The sequence below is a fragment of the Drosophila arizonae genome, chromosome X (assembly GCF_054131065.1).
Source record: "Drosophila arizonae isolate 15081-1271.41 chromosome X, UAZ_ARI_1.0, whole genome shotgun sequence".
Classification (NCBI taxonomy): Eukaryota; Metazoa; Arthropoda; class Insecta; order Diptera; family Drosophilidae; genus Drosophila; species Drosophila arizonae.
This window is the reverse complement of record NC_142927.1, coordinates 4,954,365-4,972,257: the sequence shown is the minus strand read 5'-3', so window position 1 is coordinate 4,972,257 and position 17,893 is coordinate 4,954,365. Positions and strand designations below refer to the sequence as shown.

The 17,893-nt window shown below is 39.1% G+C and overlaps 4 protein-coding genes across 5 annotated transcripts; 3 read left to right on the top strand and 1 right to left on the bottom strand.

The window, feature by feature from the left end:
• Nucleotides 1-188: 188 nt before the first annotated feature.
• On the top strand, nt 189-2,099 carry LOC108618709 (uncharacterized). The gene is made up of 3 exons (XM_018014819.2): nt 189-386; nt 435-974; nt 1,029-2,099. The coding sequence occupies exons 1-3, from the start codon at nt 353-355 to the stop codon at nt 1,724-1,726; spliced, it is 1,272 nt and encodes a 423-aa protein (XP_017870308.1). The 5' UTR covers nt 189-352; the 3' UTR covers nt 1,727-2,099.
• Nucleotides 2,100-2,396: 297 nt separating this feature from the next.
• Nucleotides 2,397-4,483, top strand: Hinfp (Histone H4 transcription factor). The gene is made up of 3 exons (XM_018014817.2): nt 2,397-3,207; nt 3,318-3,634; nt 3,700-4,483. The coding sequence occupies exons 1-3, from the start codon at nt 2,544-2,546 to the stop codon at nt 4,087-4,089; spliced, it is 1,371 nt and encodes a 456-aa protein (XP_017870306.1). The 5' UTR covers nt 2,397-2,543; the 3' UTR covers nt 4,090-4,483.
• Nucleotides 4,484-4,965: 482 nt separating this feature from the next.
• RpL36 (ribosomal protein L36) lies at nt 4,966-5,904 on the bottom strand. Its single transcript, XM_018014833.2, has 3 exons — nt 5,749-5,904; nt 5,434-5,561; nt 4,966-5,366 (listed from the first exon to the last, which is right to left on the bottom strand). The coding sequence occupies exons 2-3, from the start codon at nt 5,554-5,556 to the stop codon at nt 5,142-5,144; spliced, it is 348 nt and encodes a 115-aa protein (XP_017870322.1). The 5' UTR covers nt 5,557-5,561; nt 5,749-5,904; the 3' UTR covers nt 4,966-5,141.
• A 341-nt stretch (nt 5,905-6,245) lies between these two features.
• On the top strand, nt 6,246-16,729 carry spoon (A-kinase anchor protein spoonbill). Of its 2 annotated transcripts, none has more exons than XM_089475976.1 (5): nt 6,246-6,650; nt 10,790-12,280; nt 12,982-13,375; nt 13,441-13,574; nt 13,783-16,729. In XM_089475976.1, exons 2-5 carry the CDS (start codon nt 10,811-10,813, stop codon nt 13,849-13,851), a joined length of 2,067 nt encoding a protein of 688 aa, XP_089332102.1. In that variant the 5' UTR covers nt 6,246-6,650; nt 10,790-10,810; the 3' UTR covers nt 13,852-16,729. The 2 variants fall into 2 exon arrangements, with proteins under 2 accessions (XP_089332102.1, XP_089332103.1); XM_089475977.1 differs by lacking the exon at nt 6,246-6,650 and adding an exon at nt 8,629-9,211.
• Nucleotides 16,730-17,893: the final 1,164 nt, after the last annotated feature.

Here is a 17,893-nt window from a genome sequence, read left to right as displayed (position 1 = left end):
AATGAATAAATGTAATTAACAAAGCAACATTAGACAGCTTATTAAATTATTAATATATTTAAATTGCACCTGATTAGCTATGTCAAAAAAAAACTGCTAATCATATCAGTTACTGAAAAGTTGATCAAAAGACTGTGAGTTCATTGCGATCAGTTTATCATTGTTATTAAAATTGCTATGCATAATCGTATTATTCTTGTGCAATCTTCCAAGCTGTTGCACTCATGAGTCATGACCATCGTTTATCGGATGGGTCTAGTATGACCGTATTTGTTGTAAACAGCTGTTTACTGATTTCTCATCGCGTCGTTTACAACAATTAAAAATATTGATAATAATTAAAATCAAAACAATGGAATCCCCAATATCAAATCCTGTGACAAAGGGTATGCCATGCGAACTTGTCGAATAATCCGTGCTCAACGATTGCTTAGATTTTCAGGTGGCTGGCGTTTCACGCAGTGGACGCGTACGCAAAAAATCGTCTAAACTGTTGGACTTCGAATCTCCGGAGGAAATTGAAAAGCGCACCAAACGACCGGGCAGGCAACCAGCCAGATATCCAGGACGAGGCCGGCCGCCAAATGCGCTGCGAGAGCGTGAACAAGAATTGGCGCTGGCCTACGCCGAGGAGGAGGACGAGGAGGATGAGCTGGAACACAATCACAATATCTCCGATGAGGAGACCGCAATACCCACAATTGGTGGCACGGCCGATTTACGTGGCGCCCTTATGAACTCTGATGATGAGGTGGACACATTGGTCCAAGACCTGGTCGAAGGTGTCGAGGCGGAGGCCTCCTACACGAACGATTCGCGGGTTCGACAGAGTCTTTATATGCGAGAAAAGTCAAACAATAAGCGAAAGCTGCTCAAGGATAACAAATTGCAAAGAAAGGACAAGGTGCGGGCGCGCTATACAGCCTACAACTTGTGGATGCGTGAGGTGCGCAAACGCGACTTTCCAGATCTAGGTGAGACATTATTCAAAATCATAGACAAATAACTAAACGTAATCTCTCGCCTAGACTCAGCCAATGCGGCACGAAGACTCAGCGAGCTGTGGGCCAATGTGTCCAACAGGGAGAAGAACGCCTGGCGCCGCAAAGCCAAGGTGCTGGCAGCAAAGGCGCGTACCCGGGAAAATAATGCGCCAGCTGAAGTGGCTACAGCGCAAACACCGTCAAAGGCAAGCAATGGCAGCGCCTCTGTGGCAGCGGCGACTCCAGACTCGAGTTTTGTGAATCGCGCCACAACGAGTCGCACGAAGAAATTGGCTGCAGATCGACGCCAATTGCCAGAGCAGGCGACAACACCCACCACGTGGGCACAAAGCAGACAGAAACGCAGTAACAACAGCCGGATCAAGGCGATTCCCGCAGCCACAAGCCAGGCGAGCCCATCCACTCGACAAAGCGCTGCGCAATTGGATATGGAGCTGGCCAGTGGCAAGGTTACACCGTCGAGCATTGAGGCTATCGATGCGGCTGCCCATTTAAAGCTGCTTGGCGAAAGTCTGACAGTGATTGGGGAACGCTTGAAGGAGCACAATGGACATGTCGCCCTCTCTGGCAGCCTCTCTGTCCTACTGGACAGCCTCTTGTGCTCGATGGGGCCGCTGCTCTGCATGACAACGCAAATACCTGGACTGGAGAACAAGACGCAGCTAAGCACAAATCTGGCCACAACGTTGGACAACATTGCGTATGTGATGCCAGGACTTTAAGCCAAGTTCATAAATATTTGTAGTTCCCCGTGTAAGTATAATATTTTTATTGGCATATTGTGGAGAGAACGGGAGTGTGCGCATTTGCTCTAGGCAGAATTAACATTAGCAACAATATTATATAATTTAAATAAAACAAAAACGAAACAATTGTAAATAAGTTGAAAAAGAAATAAATCTATATATTAGTAAAAGGAAAAGAGAGAGAGAGAGGTCAACTATTGAAACCATGAAAATTGGAGGGAAAGTGGTGTATCGTTAAGTCAATCGATAGATATGCAAATGCGCACTCGATTTAGATTAAGTTTATATCAACTATCGTACATTTTAAGCAATAACTGAAACGATTAAAAGTAGCTAAACAAAAACAAAACGCCCCCTTTTTCAATGATCATTTCTTTTTCCTTATTATATCGCTTTAAATCTTTAATTAAAATAATAAAGCGATACCTTACTTTAGGCTTCGAGTAAACAACTATCCAACTACGAATAACGAAATGAAAGGTCGTGTAAGCAAAGCAAATAAAAAACCCCAGTAAATTGAAATGAATATATCAATTTTAAGAACCCCATTTCGAGGAGAATCTTTGAAAATTTGACCGCTTGGCCTGTTGACGGCTTGGCTGGCACTGCATTCCTATCGATATATGCTAACTGAAAGTATCGATGCGGATGCACTTTGAAAATTGCCATCACTATAGCGATACCATTGCGATAGAGTTTTTCTTTTACACGGGAGGGAATTGCAATTTATTGACTAGAATTTTGCAGATTTTTATTAGATCCAGATTTGCGCACGCCCACCCACACAAACACAATGATGAAGCAACACCCAACGAGCAAGAGGAAAAAATCATCAGAGCTGCAGTTGCCCTGCGGCTGGCGCGATTGTAAAGTGGTTTGCGATGGCGAATGGCTGCTCAATGGCCACATTGCCGAGCATCTGGAGAAGCACCAGCAGCAAGAGTCACAGGGCAAGAGTCCGGACAAATGTGTATGCGTATGGAACGATTGCGATTTTCAAACAGATTGCCGCGAAGAATTCGAACGGCACAGTTACTATCATGGCTATTACATTAATCTGCTGCTCCAGGGCAAGCACGAGTGCGAGCTCCATCCCGAGATACCTTCCTGCTATGCACTGCCACGCAAAGGCAACAAGCTGCCCGAGCTGAAACAGAATTTCCATTGCGGCTGGAGTGACTGCCAGCGCTCGTTCATTTCCATAGTCGAGTTCCAGGATCACATTGTGCAGCACGCCTCCTTTGAATATGAGATACAAAAGTCGCCAGACGACGAGCGGCCCAAGACCCAGTGCAACTGGACGCTGTGCAACAAGCAGCTGGAGAACAAGTATCGCCTCATCGAGCACATCAGCACGCACTCCAACAAAAAGCATGTTGCCTGCTATCATTGCGGCGAGCTGTTCAGGACGAAGACAACGCTGTTCGATCATCTCCGCCGGCAGCCGGACAACAACAGTAAGTAAATTGAGTAAAGAATAACAAAAAATGTATTTCACTCTCTCTCTCTCTCTCTATCTATCTATCTCTCTCTGTTTCTGTCTACCCGTCTCTCTCTCCCCATCTAGCACACAAATTTCAATGTGCGCAGTGCTTTAAATTCTTTGCCACGGAAAAGCTGCTGCGCGGTCATGTTGTGCGGCACGTGAACTGCTACAAGTGCACCATGTGCGACATGACCTGCAGCTCGGCCAGCTCGCTGACCACGCACGTACGCTATCGCCACCTGAAGGACAAGCCGTACAAGTGCACGGAATGCGACACACGCTGTGTTCGCGAATCGGATCTGGCCAAGCACGTACAGATTGTCCACTCCAAGATGGTGCATCAGTGCGATCAACCCGGCTGTCAGTACTCCGTGCGCACCTACACGCAGATGAGACGAGTAAGCCAACATCAATCCAACTACCTATATGACCTCTCCCCTAACTCGAATCGATTTCCTTGCAGCACTTTCTGGAGGTGCACGGCAATAATCCGATATTCTATGCCTGCCATTGCTGTGAGCGCTACTTTAAGACGGGCAAATCCCTGTCCGTTCATCTGATTAAGAAGCACGGCTTTCGTCTGCCGTCGGGCCACAAACGCTTCTCGTATCGCGTGGATGAGAACGGTTTCTATCGGTTAGAGATGACGCGCATTGAGAGCCTGGAGGTTACACAGCAGATCTTAGCGCCACATATCAAAGAGGAGCCGAACCTGGCCGGCAGCTGTTATGAGATAGTGAATCCAATTGGTGTTGACTACGAACGCATTATCGTTTCCAACGATGCCAACGAGGCGCAGCTGGTGGGCGAGGTGACCATCTCGTTGCCCAGCCTAAACGACGAAGACTTCTGAATGCAGAAATCGAAATTCAATCAAAATCAAAATGGAAATACAGTAAGCACTCGTTGACACAAACGGCTGTGTTCACGGTATGGTGCTCCTGTTTCTCCAGCCCCCTGTTCCTGATTCACTTCCACAAAAATGCACCGCCGAGTACTCATAGTTTGTAAGCATCATCTAACCTTAACAAGATTTGTTCGAGACTGCGAACTCCAGCTGCGGCCAGACACACACATACACATGCATGTGCACGTTTAGCGAATGCCCACTGTAGTCCAAGGTCTCCTATACGTATAGCATAATCGCATTTAGAAAGAACTATGTATCACATTTAATTTAGTTATAAGTACAAAGTTAAGAGTTCGACAAGCATATTTAATAAACCAAACCATGGAAATCACTAAAACTATCAAATCTTTTGATTGCTCGCAATGTGTTCTACTTCTATCAAGTAAATCCTAATACATACATATGTATATGTACATAGGTATTTCTATAGTTTTCAATTAGTTCTAGGCATTCCCTTCCAAGAGGTATTCCAATAACTCGTCGTTGTTTAATTTCGTGTCTAACCAAGCTAAGCGGAAAATCAGGCAAGCTGTGGAAACCACAGTTAAGAATATTTCCAGTGGCATTCCATCGTACATACACAATCATATCAAAGCCGGTCGTTCTTTGCAATCTATAGCAATATTGGAAATTACCGTTTAGAATCTTCCATATTGGTCCACTTATTGACAAAGGTGGCATCGCCAAGTCAATAAAAATAATGAAAAAAAAGAACAGTTAAGCTTTTGCTTAAAGTGAGGTTATGGAACCACTAACAAATGTTCAACTGTCATTTTGGTTCGTTTAGTTCACTTAAAAAAAATAAACACTCATGCGTAATTATTGTAATTTGTTTTTTAATTCTGGCTTCATCGACTGTTCAGTTTTCTTCTTTACACGTTTTAGCAAATGCTGTTAACACTGCACAACATTTATATAAAAAAAACACCGTTGATGTTTTAAAGTGTACCGATTGATGTTATTTTTGCTGCTGCTGTTGTTGGTTGCCAAGGTTTTTACTTGGCATGAGTCTGAGCCTTCCTGAGCTGAGTGAGAATGTTGGATAGTTCCTCACGCTTCCTCTTGGCACGGATGTGTGTGCCCAAGCGGCGCTTCAGGTACTTCAGGGCGCGCTTATCCTTGGACACCTTCAGCAATTCCATGGTGCGCTTCTCGTAGGGCGCATGTCCAACCACCTCACGAACCAGATCGCGGGTGAATTTTGTGTGGCGGGTTTGAATCTGCAAATACAATGTCAAACATAATGTAAACAAATGCCAATAGGGATATTATTGATTTTTCACTTACGTTCTTCAAACGGGAGCCACGCAGACCCTTGACCTTCTTGTCGCCGGTATACTTGACATTCTTGACTTTGGTGGTCTTGTGGCCCCTGTTGAGACCAATACACAGCTCGTAGCGGACTGCCATTGTCACTACAAAACAAATAAAAATTGTAAACACAGTTTTTAATTAGTTTCACTTGTTATTCATATTCAACAACTGCGCTATATATAGCATCGATATTTTAAGTTACTATTGCACACATAATTTGCACATACAACTGTATGATGTTTGCAATAATTTCAGAATTTGTACACAACTATTTCCCGGCCGACCTACCTCAGTTGCTGTCAAATGGTAGAAAGAGCGCTGTCAAAGAAAGCTAACAGGAAGCCGTTGCGCTCTGACATTAGCTTAGAGCTGCCAGACTATTCAGTTTTGGCCTTACACATACGATACGATTTTCGATTTTGAAATTTATATTATGTCAATTTATATTAATCATATGGCTATGCACCGGGTTATAGTAATATAATATGATTAAATATTTATTGTTCTATTGAATTATGAATATAGTTTTAAGGCACTTTCAAAGATACTAAATCACAGTTGCTAATAATTTATCGTTCAGTATATTTAAAAAAGGCGGGCTAATTTATGTATCTAAGTATTGTTTTAAGCGTCAGTCAGTGGTTCAATTTTACTTTTACCTTTAAATATAATTTTTTTTTTCAAGGAATACGCTTAAATATGAAAAAATATTTACATATCGTTTACAAATTTTTGGTATTTATAGGGGTTCTTCTTATCGCTTTTCACGACTAGTTTTAAATACAGCTCTGTTCTTGCATGTGTTGTCATTAAGCTCGATTAACTGTATTCATTCGCGTTTTAGCAATTTGTGCAAACAATTGAGGTGCAATACCATATGGGACAATATTAAAAAGCGATTTGTTTGTAAACCAAGTGCATTTCAATAAATAGCAGGGCACTGATCGAACGTTGTCATTAGTTTATCGGCTTTTGTGCACTATGATGGCAACACTGCATACGCCGGCCATGTTATGATATGTAAAAGTTGGACGTAGACACGTGTTTAATTTGTGCTCCCAAAATACGCTAAAAATTTGTGTTATAAGTCAAATAAAAAACAGTGAATATCATAAAAAACAATAAAGTCAATAGTTACGCTTCTTTAAAAGCAATTCAAAGTAAATTCTTTACCCCACTGGTTTCAAAAGGTAAGCGCAATTTTTAACACGCGGAACATAACCTACTACAAAACATTTGCCAAAACACTCGCAGAGCAAAGCAAAAAAATGGTGTCATGTTGCTTGAATGCTCGAAGCAAACGCAATTTGTCGTAAAGTGTAACGTGTATATGCAGCAAAACAGTACAAAAATTAAATATTCTTTTCCGCTATTAATAATTTTTTTATTTTTTTTATTGTATATGTGAGCCTGTGTCTGTGTGTGAATGCAAAAAATGCGCAACATAATCAATAGGTGGCAACGTCTTGTTGTTTTTGCTGTCGCTAACACATGCGGCATACAATTTATACCGCCTGTCAGCTTGTGTCGGTGTGTGCGTTGAGAGTGTATTTGTATGTAGGATCAATGTGCTCTTCGTTTTGGTCCTTATTTCTTATGCTTGCCTATTATACAATGAAAATTTGAAAAAAATTTGTTGCTGTCCCTGCTTACATGTGTGTTTATACATATGTATATGTATATATATGTAGACGAGTACATATGACATTTGTATACATACAAAAGTTTCAGTATATTTAAATATATGTGTATATGTATATAGATATATATTTATGTACAATTCTGTTAGCGTCGTGAGTCATATAGCTTAGATATTAATTTTGTTACGTTTTCCATAGAATTTGTATTTAGTTTGAAATGTTTGTGCGCATTATGTTTTGTTTTGTTGTTTGACGGCTTTCACTACGCCATTCAATCAAACGCTTTAATTTGTTGTTGTGCTGATAAGCAACAAACAACAACAAAGCCAAAGCAGAAGGGGGAGCTAAAAACTAAAGCCAAATCGAAATATCACACATTTTCACGATTATACAATACACTTCTACAAAAAAAAATGCCGTGGTTGTCGTCGTCGTCTTTGTTGTCGCAGAGCATATGATCGCCAACCACGTTGCCAGACTAGAGGAAATGGACAAGGGGAAGGGGGTGGGGGCAGGGTGACAACTCTTAGGCCAAAAGTAAAGCAGATCGTTGTTGCACTTGGCTTTTGGCCGTTTATTGAATTTGAGTGCGTGTGTGTGTGTATGTATTAATAGACGAAAATCGCCTTCTCACTTGCTCATGCACGTAGACGAGCACCCTTCGTGTGTGCGTGTGAGTGTGTGATAACGAGTTGAATACAATCCATAGGCCTTGGCTTCCAGCCGTGGCTGGTTTAACAACTGTCAAACACTAAATTTTAATGTGCATACATAATACAAATATAAACTGGAATTTTACTAAAACATTGCCAACTAATTGTAACGTGCTTTTGGCACCTTCTGCAAGTTCAAAGTCAAGCGCCAATCGTCAAATATTTTTGTTTGCATAGGCAAAACACACGCATAGACACACACACACACACACACTCATACAGGCCAACATGTATAAGAGTTTCGCATTTTTAACGGCATTCATACTTCACATACATGTGTAAGTGCTGAAGAGTGCGCCCGCTTTGTCCAGGTGGCAACACTGCGCCAAATGCAAAATGTGCCAACAGTTGATGGACAACCTCTCACAACTGTGCGCCCTGATCGTTCAGTTCTAATATGATGATGACCTTTGTGCCTGTGTTCTATGATTAGGGCTTATCAATGGTGACGAAACCAGCTCTCTGTAAATTAATGCGTGTGTGTGTGTCCAGCGTCTAGCTTTGCCTATAAACAACAGAGACATCGACACACACACACACAGACACACATACACACGGCAGCAGGGCAACAGGTTTGCCCAAGAAACAAAGAGCGGGAGTGAGAGAGCACACTAAAGAGAGCGAGGTTAACGTTTTTATTGTCTCATTGAAATGCTTTGACGAAGGGCGCTCTTTGCTATCTGTCTATCCATCTATCTGTCTGTCTATTTGTCTATCTGTCTGTCTGTCTCTCTGTCTGTTCAATTTTTGATCGAATTTTTGTTTTGAGGCTGTTGACACTGCAGTTGCGTCTATTAACAGAGTGGGTGGTTTTGGGTGGCTTGGGTTGCTTTCGGCAACAATCGACAAATGGCAAATGTCTCGCTAGAAATAATAAATAGAAAAACGAAGCAAATCACACGATCCTCATCTTAGCACACACACACTAGCGGGGAGATGGAGGGGGTGGCAAAATAAAAAAAGAGGAGAGAAAAAAACAACAACTGTGAAACGCTTTTGGGTAGTTTCCCTTTGTATATCGAGGCGCTATCATCGCACGGCGGCGATACGCATAGAACCTAGAAAAAACATAAAGCTCGAATTCGACGAGTCGCAACGCCGGCATCAAATCAACGAATCAAATATAGATAAATAAACGCAAATTGAGTTATAATCGAGTAGTGAAGTAAACACAAACCCAGCGAAAAGTTCAATACAAATAAAGCAAACAAATATTAAAAAGAAAATAAATTTATATAGAAGAATGAAGTTTTAAATTCCCTACGAAAATAACGAGCGAATAAGTTTCGAGTGTGCGTGTGTGTTTGGTAGAGTTTTAATTGTTTTTATTTAATTTTCTACTTGACTTTATTTGGAAAATTCCACAATCAGTGTGCACAGTGTGGCCAATTAGTAAAGGTGATTCCAAAATGTTTAAATTTATGGTTTTGTTATTGCTTTAACGTTTGACTGTCATTTGATGTGTATTTGATATATATTTATCTTATTTTCTATTTATTTTGGTTTTCATTTGTTCTTATTAGTTTTTTAGCAACGTTTGTTTTGTAACGATTTCATAACAATTGCCGTAAGCGTAATGCTTGTTGTTGTCATTGCTGTTGTTGTTGTTGTTCTTATTGTTGTTCTTTAGTTAGCCGAAAGCTGCTTGCGTTTGCTTTTGTTGTTGTTGTTGCGGCTTTTTCTTCACACTTGACACTCAGCGCACGCGCAAGTGAGACGCATAATACGCTCTCGCTCGCTCACTCCTTTGCTCGATCGTGTGTGTGCGCGGCGCGCTCACTCTCTCTCGCTCTCGCTCTCCCACTCTTGCTTGTTGGCTTCCGCGTGGCATTCTGCTTCTGCTTCTGCTTTGCACCTTATTTGCTCTGCGCGTCGCTATTCGAATGATTTTTCTATAATTACGTATTTTTGCTATAAATACGTCGTCACACATACACATAACATATACACACACACTCACACATATCTACTTGGTTGTGGATGCCAAATGGGTCTCGTGATGGTCGCGACCCAAACAAATTGACTTTATGCAGCATTTCAAACTAATAAAGGTCTAAAAAGTACACACATATATATATATTTATATATGTATATTTGTGAAATGTCTTGCCCAAATTTCAACTAAATATTCATATGACTAACGCAAATTTGTTAAATATTTCCATGTGCCTTTTGCTCTTGCTTCTTCTCCCCACTTCATTATGCACTTCGCATTCTTAAGCGTTCCAATACCTTTCTAAAAGTTCCCTCAAGTTGTTTTGCATTAATGATTATGCTTAGGGAGATGGAAGAGGGAGGAAGAACTTACTCATATTGCTATTCCCTGAACTCATTGAAAATGTTTATGATCTTGGCATATTGCACGTTACAGGCAGAAGGAAGCATGATAAATCAAATCAAAATCAAATCAAGTAAACATTCAGACCAAATTACATATATACATTCACACTGATCAGGGCGACAAGCTGAGCAATTGGAGTCATGTTCGTCTGCCCATCCGCATGAGCACAGGGCTCTGGTAGCTAGCCAATCGACAGCTTCAAATTATATATACAATACGAGCTTATTATACATATATCAATAATTACACTTCCTTATTATTGTAAACGTAACTTGAATACCAGAGAAGCGCGATATATATCGAATTTACTGTCTAGACAAATCACTGCGATGGCTACTCAGATTATGTGTGTGCTCCCGGCGAATCTGAGACATGCTTGCTGAGGATTGCGTTGGCAAGAGTAGTAGAATAACAGTTCTGGCTAATCAGAGAATTTTCCAGTCGAGCAAAAGGCTTTGTTGATGCTTTTGCTGGAACTAGAATTGCATTGACTTTGCTGTCATCAATAAAAGTTTCCGTTTCATTCTGAGGAGCTTCATTAGTAACGCCTTGCTCTGTGTATATCATAAAGTCTTTGAGTTCACAGTCAAATACTTATTGATTATTAATCGAAGCCAACTTGAATTTATTTGCAGATTCTCCAATATTCAGCGAAAATGGTATCCGGTCGTCCTCTACTCTATCTCTCACTGCCCGGTGTAGCATTTATACTCGGCGTCTTTTGGTTTCGGCGTAGAAATAAAAATCGCATTGATAAAAACGATGACGATGCCAATGGCGCCGCTGCCAATGGAAAGCCGATCAAAGAGGCCATCGAGCCGGGAACACAGCGCAAAACAGTGAATGGCATCCAGTCCCAAAATGGCAAGTTGCCTGCGGGCAACGGAAATGGAGCAGTACCTGGTACTGGTGCCTCCAAGTCGATGAGCATCAGTGTGGGCAATGGATCAGTGTTGAACAATGGGGAGTATGATAAGGAGAGCCCGAATACCATGCTATATGGTAAATCGGCGCCAATCACAATACAGAGCAATGGACGCGCTTCCCCGGGCAAGCATCAGCAGCAACAGATCGATTCGGAAATGCTAAAGTCTAAGATACAAGATGCAGAGCATAAGAAGCTCTGCTCCATTGACGAGGACTTTGAGAATCTGTCATCGCCCAGAGATTTGCCGGATTCTATATCGAAGAATCGCGTCTCGTTCTACAATCGGAATACTAACCAAAAGAAAGAAGAGCCAGTGGTCATCAAAGCAACGCGCACACCAAAAATATCCCCAGAGAATTCATTTCTCGAGAGCAAATACACCAAGGAATGCGAGCAGAACAACAACTGTGAGCCAAATCCAACTGCAGCTGATGCTGACAAGATCAAGAAGCAGCAGCTGGAGGAGGTGAAGGAGCAGAAGGAGCTGAAGGAGAATCCCGTTGCCGCCGTGGAGCAGCCAATAGAGCCGGTCAAAAAGACACAGCTACAGAGCACAGCTGAAGCACAGATCAAACAGACTGAGGAGGAGCAAACGATTGTGGCCAAGCATGTGGATTTGAATGAGAATTCGACAGCTGCATCCACTGTGACTGCCACTGAGGCCACTGATGTTGCCACTGAAGTTGTCGCTGAAGTTGCCACTGAAGCCGCCGCTGCTGCTGCTGCTGCTGCTGGTGCTGCTGATTCGGATGCCCTTGATGATGCAGCCAATGGCAATCAGAAGCGCAACGTGGATGCAGCCAGTCCATCGCTGAGCATTTGCAGCGTACAATCTGGCGATTCGGGCAAAGGCTCCAGCTTGCCGCGATCGGAGGCAACGTCACGCGTGAAGAGCTCGTATCGCTTCTTCTTTCCGAATAGCTTGATTGGCCAGCTATATGGACGCAAGCGTACGTTCATCAATAAAATCAAGTCGAAGACTCTGGCCAATGTCAGCTTGAGCAAGAATCGCTACTCATCCGGCAAGCTGCGCATTTGCACCATCGAAGGCACCGACAGTGAGATCGACGCCGCGCTGGCCATGATACGCCAGCGTTTGCCATCCAGACGCTATCCCAATTTCACAATGCAAAGAATTCACTATGCGCTTCCGCAATCCATAGTTCCTCTGTCGACTGAAAGCCTCCATAGCTTACAAGTGAGTTGAAGACAGATTCTGCCAGTCTCGATCTGTACCCCTCTATATTGCAAACATAGAGGGAGAGTTTTATGCATGTATTGAGTTACATACATATTCTTATATACGCTGTAGGGATGTTTTATCGATAGCATGAACTGTATCTAGATTGGTTGATTGATAATTATTGCAATTCCAATAAGTAACTCGATTAAGCGTACTTACAAAATGATTCGCATGAGTTATTGAAGTATACACATGTTATCGATAACAGTCACACTGTCAAAAGTTCACTATTGCAAAGTAAATCGATAAATGGCTTCAAGCAGTACATTGATAACAAAATGAAGCTTACAAAATATAGTGTATATCGTTCAGGTAGCAAATGCTTCGATTTGTAAAATATAATCATAATCAACTCAACCAAATGAGTGCTGGATACTGAACAATATATGATACACTAAGCTGCCACCCAATCAAAATCGATTAAGATTGTTTATAAAAACGATCAATGCAATTATTTATCGAATGCATATCGATCCATTTAGACATACGACTTGTCTACACAAAACTTTGCAACATCCCTAGAAAGCTATCTATAGTTCAGCCAAAAACGTGACCAAAACGTAAAAGTAATGTAACACTATTGATAACTAATCGATATTTAACGAACTTCGATTCTTATCACATATTAAATGCGCCTATTCTTACCAATTTCGCAGCTAAACCTGATCGAGGGCATCAACAATGATGTGTCAGTCACCGCAGTGCTCTCTGGCAATCATGTGTTCGTGCAGCATCCGCTGCATCCGTCACACCCATCGCTACACGCACTGCAGAAGAACATGCTCGACAGCTACTCGAGCATGGAGGCGCCCAAGTTGCCGAGCATCGAGATCAGCGCCGTCTGTGTGTTGCCCATCAATGGCGGTTGGTATCGCGTGCAAATCGTGGACAGCGATCCCAACAATGACGAGGAGCGCTGCGTGGTCAAATTCTTGGACTTTGGCGGCTATATGAATGTCAGCTTTAGTGTTTTGCGTCAGATACGCACAGATTTTATGACGTTGCCTTTCCAGGCAACCGAATGCATACTGTCCAATGTCGAGCCAATCGGTAAAGTAGTCCATGCAATATGCAACATCCCATATGTCTAATCAATTGTTTGTTTTTGCATATAGATGAGACTTGGTCTGTTGATGCGGCCGATATCCTCAGCAAATTAACCAAAGGCATTGTCTTGCAAGCACAAGTCGCCGGCTATAATAGCCATAATATACCAGAAATCTATTTATTTGCCTCTCTAGGTCCAAACGTAAGTAAAATGCTGCACCACAATGAAAGAGATGGCAAGCGTGAGCGAGCGAGATAGTCTGAATTGCAGTAAGAGCAAGATAGCTGAAACGCTCTCTTACTGAGTTGTGGTGTTATCGTTGTATTGTTATCGATAATTGAAATACGTTTTGCATTATTCTATTTTCTACATATTTGACTAATTCCCTTTCTGTTTATTGCATTTGCAGAACATAATTTTTATCAATAAGGAAATTGTCGCCAGAAATCTCGCTAAATGGGTCGAGATGCCTGACTAACAAGCCCAAATGAACAATGAAACTTAACACATAGGAAACTACAACAACAACTACAATAGCAACAACAACAGCATCAACAAACAAGAATCAGCAGCGAAACGTTGGAAGTCTCAAAGTGCTGGTGGAATAAGCTTCTAAAATGCAAAATGTTGTAGAACGCGACTGAGTCCGTATTTATTTATAAATACAAAACACAACACAACACAACACACACACACACATATGCAGACATGTAACGCATTGTTAACACAAATACACAAACACACAGACACAAGCTATATATATATATATAAATATATATACCTTCATATCCAATGATCGTTCATATACAAAAGGCGTTTCAAAAAAATGAAAAAACAAAATGAGCAATAATTTTTGTTTGTTGCTTTAGTTGCGAATGCCTCTTCGATTTGTTTGTTGTGCTCTGATCCATAGCTGATCTCCGCATATAGGCAACTTAACTAAACAACTAAACTAAACTAAAAACTAAAACTAATCCTAAAGTAAACTATACTAACTAATTAGATTAGTTTCGAATGTGTATAGTCCTAAGAATGGGGAGTTTCGTTTGTTTGAGTTATGTTAAGGAATGTGCACTGTACAACACAGAGAGAATGAGAATGTATTGGCGTCAAATCTGTTGGGCATAGAGCCACGCACACTAACACACTCACACTCACATACACACGCACTCAAACACATCAAAACCAACGAAACGCTTCAGATATTACCATACTCAGAATATAAGTAATATTACTTAGTGTAAATAGATTTTTTTTTTATTTCCATATATATCTACGTAAATAAAGAGAAGAGTAAATGCGAACATACTTTATATGAAGTATACAACAAGATATATAATTATATATATATATATATATGCATATATATATATTTATATATATATATATATATATATATATATATATATATATATATATATATAAAGTAAACTCTCAACTAGCCTAATGCACAGTTAGGTTTCTTTATTTCACAAAATCATGTTGTATATAATTATAATGTATTTTGTTTCGCTTTCCTCTATCGATTCTCTTTAAAGTAAAACAAAAAAAAGTCATTAATTACCGTTAATTTTTTTATTTATGATTTTATTTTTGATTTGTATTGTGTATTTAACATGAATAGTACAAGCATATTTCACAAATGTGTATTATTTTTTTAACAAAAACAAAAAATAAAGAAAAAAAAATTAAAAAAAGGATATATTAACTGAAAGTTTAGATGAAAAAAAAAAAGACTTACACCGCAGCCTATACAAATTTTTACTAATACAACAAACAAATCGGTTAACGGAAATTGTTTGTCCTCTTAGCAATAAATAATGAGAGAAGAGTGAGACAGTGAGAGAGATAGAGAGAGAGAGAAAGAAAAGGGGAGAGAGATCGATCTCTACAATTTCATAGTCTCTCGTGTAAATACATAAATGCCAACAACACTTAACTAAAGCAATTTGTAACAAGCAACAACAGCAACAACAACAACAAAACTCACAGTTATATATATATATATATATATATATATATATATAACGATCTATATAGAGGTCGAATATAGTTTGACAATTGCTTCAACTAAAAAAAAAAAAAAAACTCGCAGAGTCAAATCTAAATGATGAAATTCAAATGTTATTTATATAATATGCCTTTTGTATATGTATTTCAAAGAAACAAAAACAGAAACAAACAAATGATGTGCTATGCGTGTGTCTCTATAGCAGAAAGTAAAGTAAATTTATAATTTTAATTGTTTTTTGCTAGCATAAGCGTTGCATATGTATATGTATATCAAATCATACACACACCTACACATACACACAAACAGACACACACAACATGCTATATTTATTAACGGATTTTTTTTTCAAATTTAAATTGCAAGTAAATTCGTTCTGCCAAAAGGCTTATTAATTTTAAAGCAATCGTTAAGAAATAGAAAACAACGTACAAGTGTTGATATTTATACTATATAATGAACGTATATATATATATATATATATATATATATATATATATATATATGCCTATGTATATGTATATATTTATAAGACTTGGCGCATAATTTCGTTCTAATTATATTTAAATTAAAATATATATTTATAAATATATATTTTAATCTTTTTTTGTTTGTTTATGATTTTGCTTTTCCCTAAAACTATAAAAATTAAAAAAAAAAAATTGAAAAAAATGTCAAAAATTAAAAAAAAAAAAAAAAAAAAAAACAATTGTAGTGCAAATTTTGATAGAACTGTAAAAGATAATTTGATAATTGTTTTTTCACTGTCTGATTTCTGATTAAATAAAATACTTCGTATGCTAGCTTATTATGTTAGAAATATGTATGTGAATGAATTACATACTACTTATGATTATTATTATTATTATTATTCTTATCATTATTATTATGATTATTAATGATTGTCAACGTTTTTTTTTCTAGTTTTTATTATTATTGATTTCACGTTGTATAAATTCGTCAGTTGTAAAATTGTTAATCAACAGCTTAGCGGACCATAAACAAACACCCGGACACACCTACATAGACACCTACACACACACACACATACATTGACATGAATAAGAACTTGATGTAGAGCACATATTAAATCGTAAATTTCACATCTAGTTATCGTGTTACATTATCTATTTCTATTTTATATATGTATATATATACGTATATATATATATATTATTTTTTCGTTTTTTAATTTAATAATGCTGAGACGATAAATAAAAGATAAGATTTAATTTATAGACACATTCAAGTGAAAATAATTTACAAAAAAATTTAGCTATTAACTAAATATAAAAATTAAAGCAACTATATGAAAAATAAAAACTATTGAAAAACCTAAAAAAAATATATATATGCATATTTGTTTTTATTTTTGCAAATATGTGAGGGGCGGTAGGAGGCGTGGCAGCGGCCATAAAGAACGTGGAACTGAGCTAATAAGCTTTAACTATGTATGGACTGTATATTACCTTAAGTCATATTCTATACAAACTTATCCTAATTTATCGATAAAAAGCTATCGTAAGTAATCGTTGTATTGATTTTGCTTTTAAGCTTAGCCTGAATACCATAAGCGCTAGAGATTTCAAATTTTCTGTATGGATTCCTGCTCTGTATAGACAGTTATATTTTAGCATTCCGGATTTTGGATGTCTTCCCCCCTTCCCCATATCATATTTCACAAGCACCTATATCACGACTTGTAACGACTTGTGCGTGAGCATAAATATATGTAATCTTGTAAGCTATTATTACACTCTGAAATTGGCGTTAGGAAAGTCTATGCGGAACAAAAGCTATATAACTATCAATTTCCCATAGTAAAATCCAAATAAGCGTAGCTACAGCGCGTGTGCATGTGTGTGTGTGTGCGTGTATTTGCTGTGTTTCATGCATGTGTTAACGAGAGACTAAAATGGCTGTTCCAGGGTATCTTCCAGCAGGGTACTCCCGACTAGAACAAGCTTATTTGTGTCAATTTATAACCTTTAGCAGTGACATAAGCTCGATGTTCTTGAACAGAGTTTGTGGCCTCATTTATCATCGATATCTTTAGAGGGGGCAATCAGATATGTGTACAAATATTTAACAATATATGCTATATAGTTTTGCTTATTCTAAGAATAGAGTTCTCGTTCAAATCAATCTGAAATGCTTAACGGATCACGGCAACGCTCGGCTTTTACAATGCTGTGTGCAAGTTCTTTCGGTTCTGTACTTCCCTGGAAATACGCATGCAGTGCGATTTGTCAGAGGGAGAGAGAGAACGGGTTTATTGCTTTCGTCTGTCGAGGGGTAATAATTCAATTGACTGGGTATTCACCATTGCATAATGGTTTTATCTGGGAATTAGCTTCAAAATGTATCTGACATCTAGTGGCACACAGCACGACGATCGGCCCTAACTACAGCGAACTGAACAAACGTTAGACACTTGGCTTTCATTTGGATGTTCTGGATAGTATAATTGATCTATTTACTACTGAATATTAATCAAGCATAATTGTAT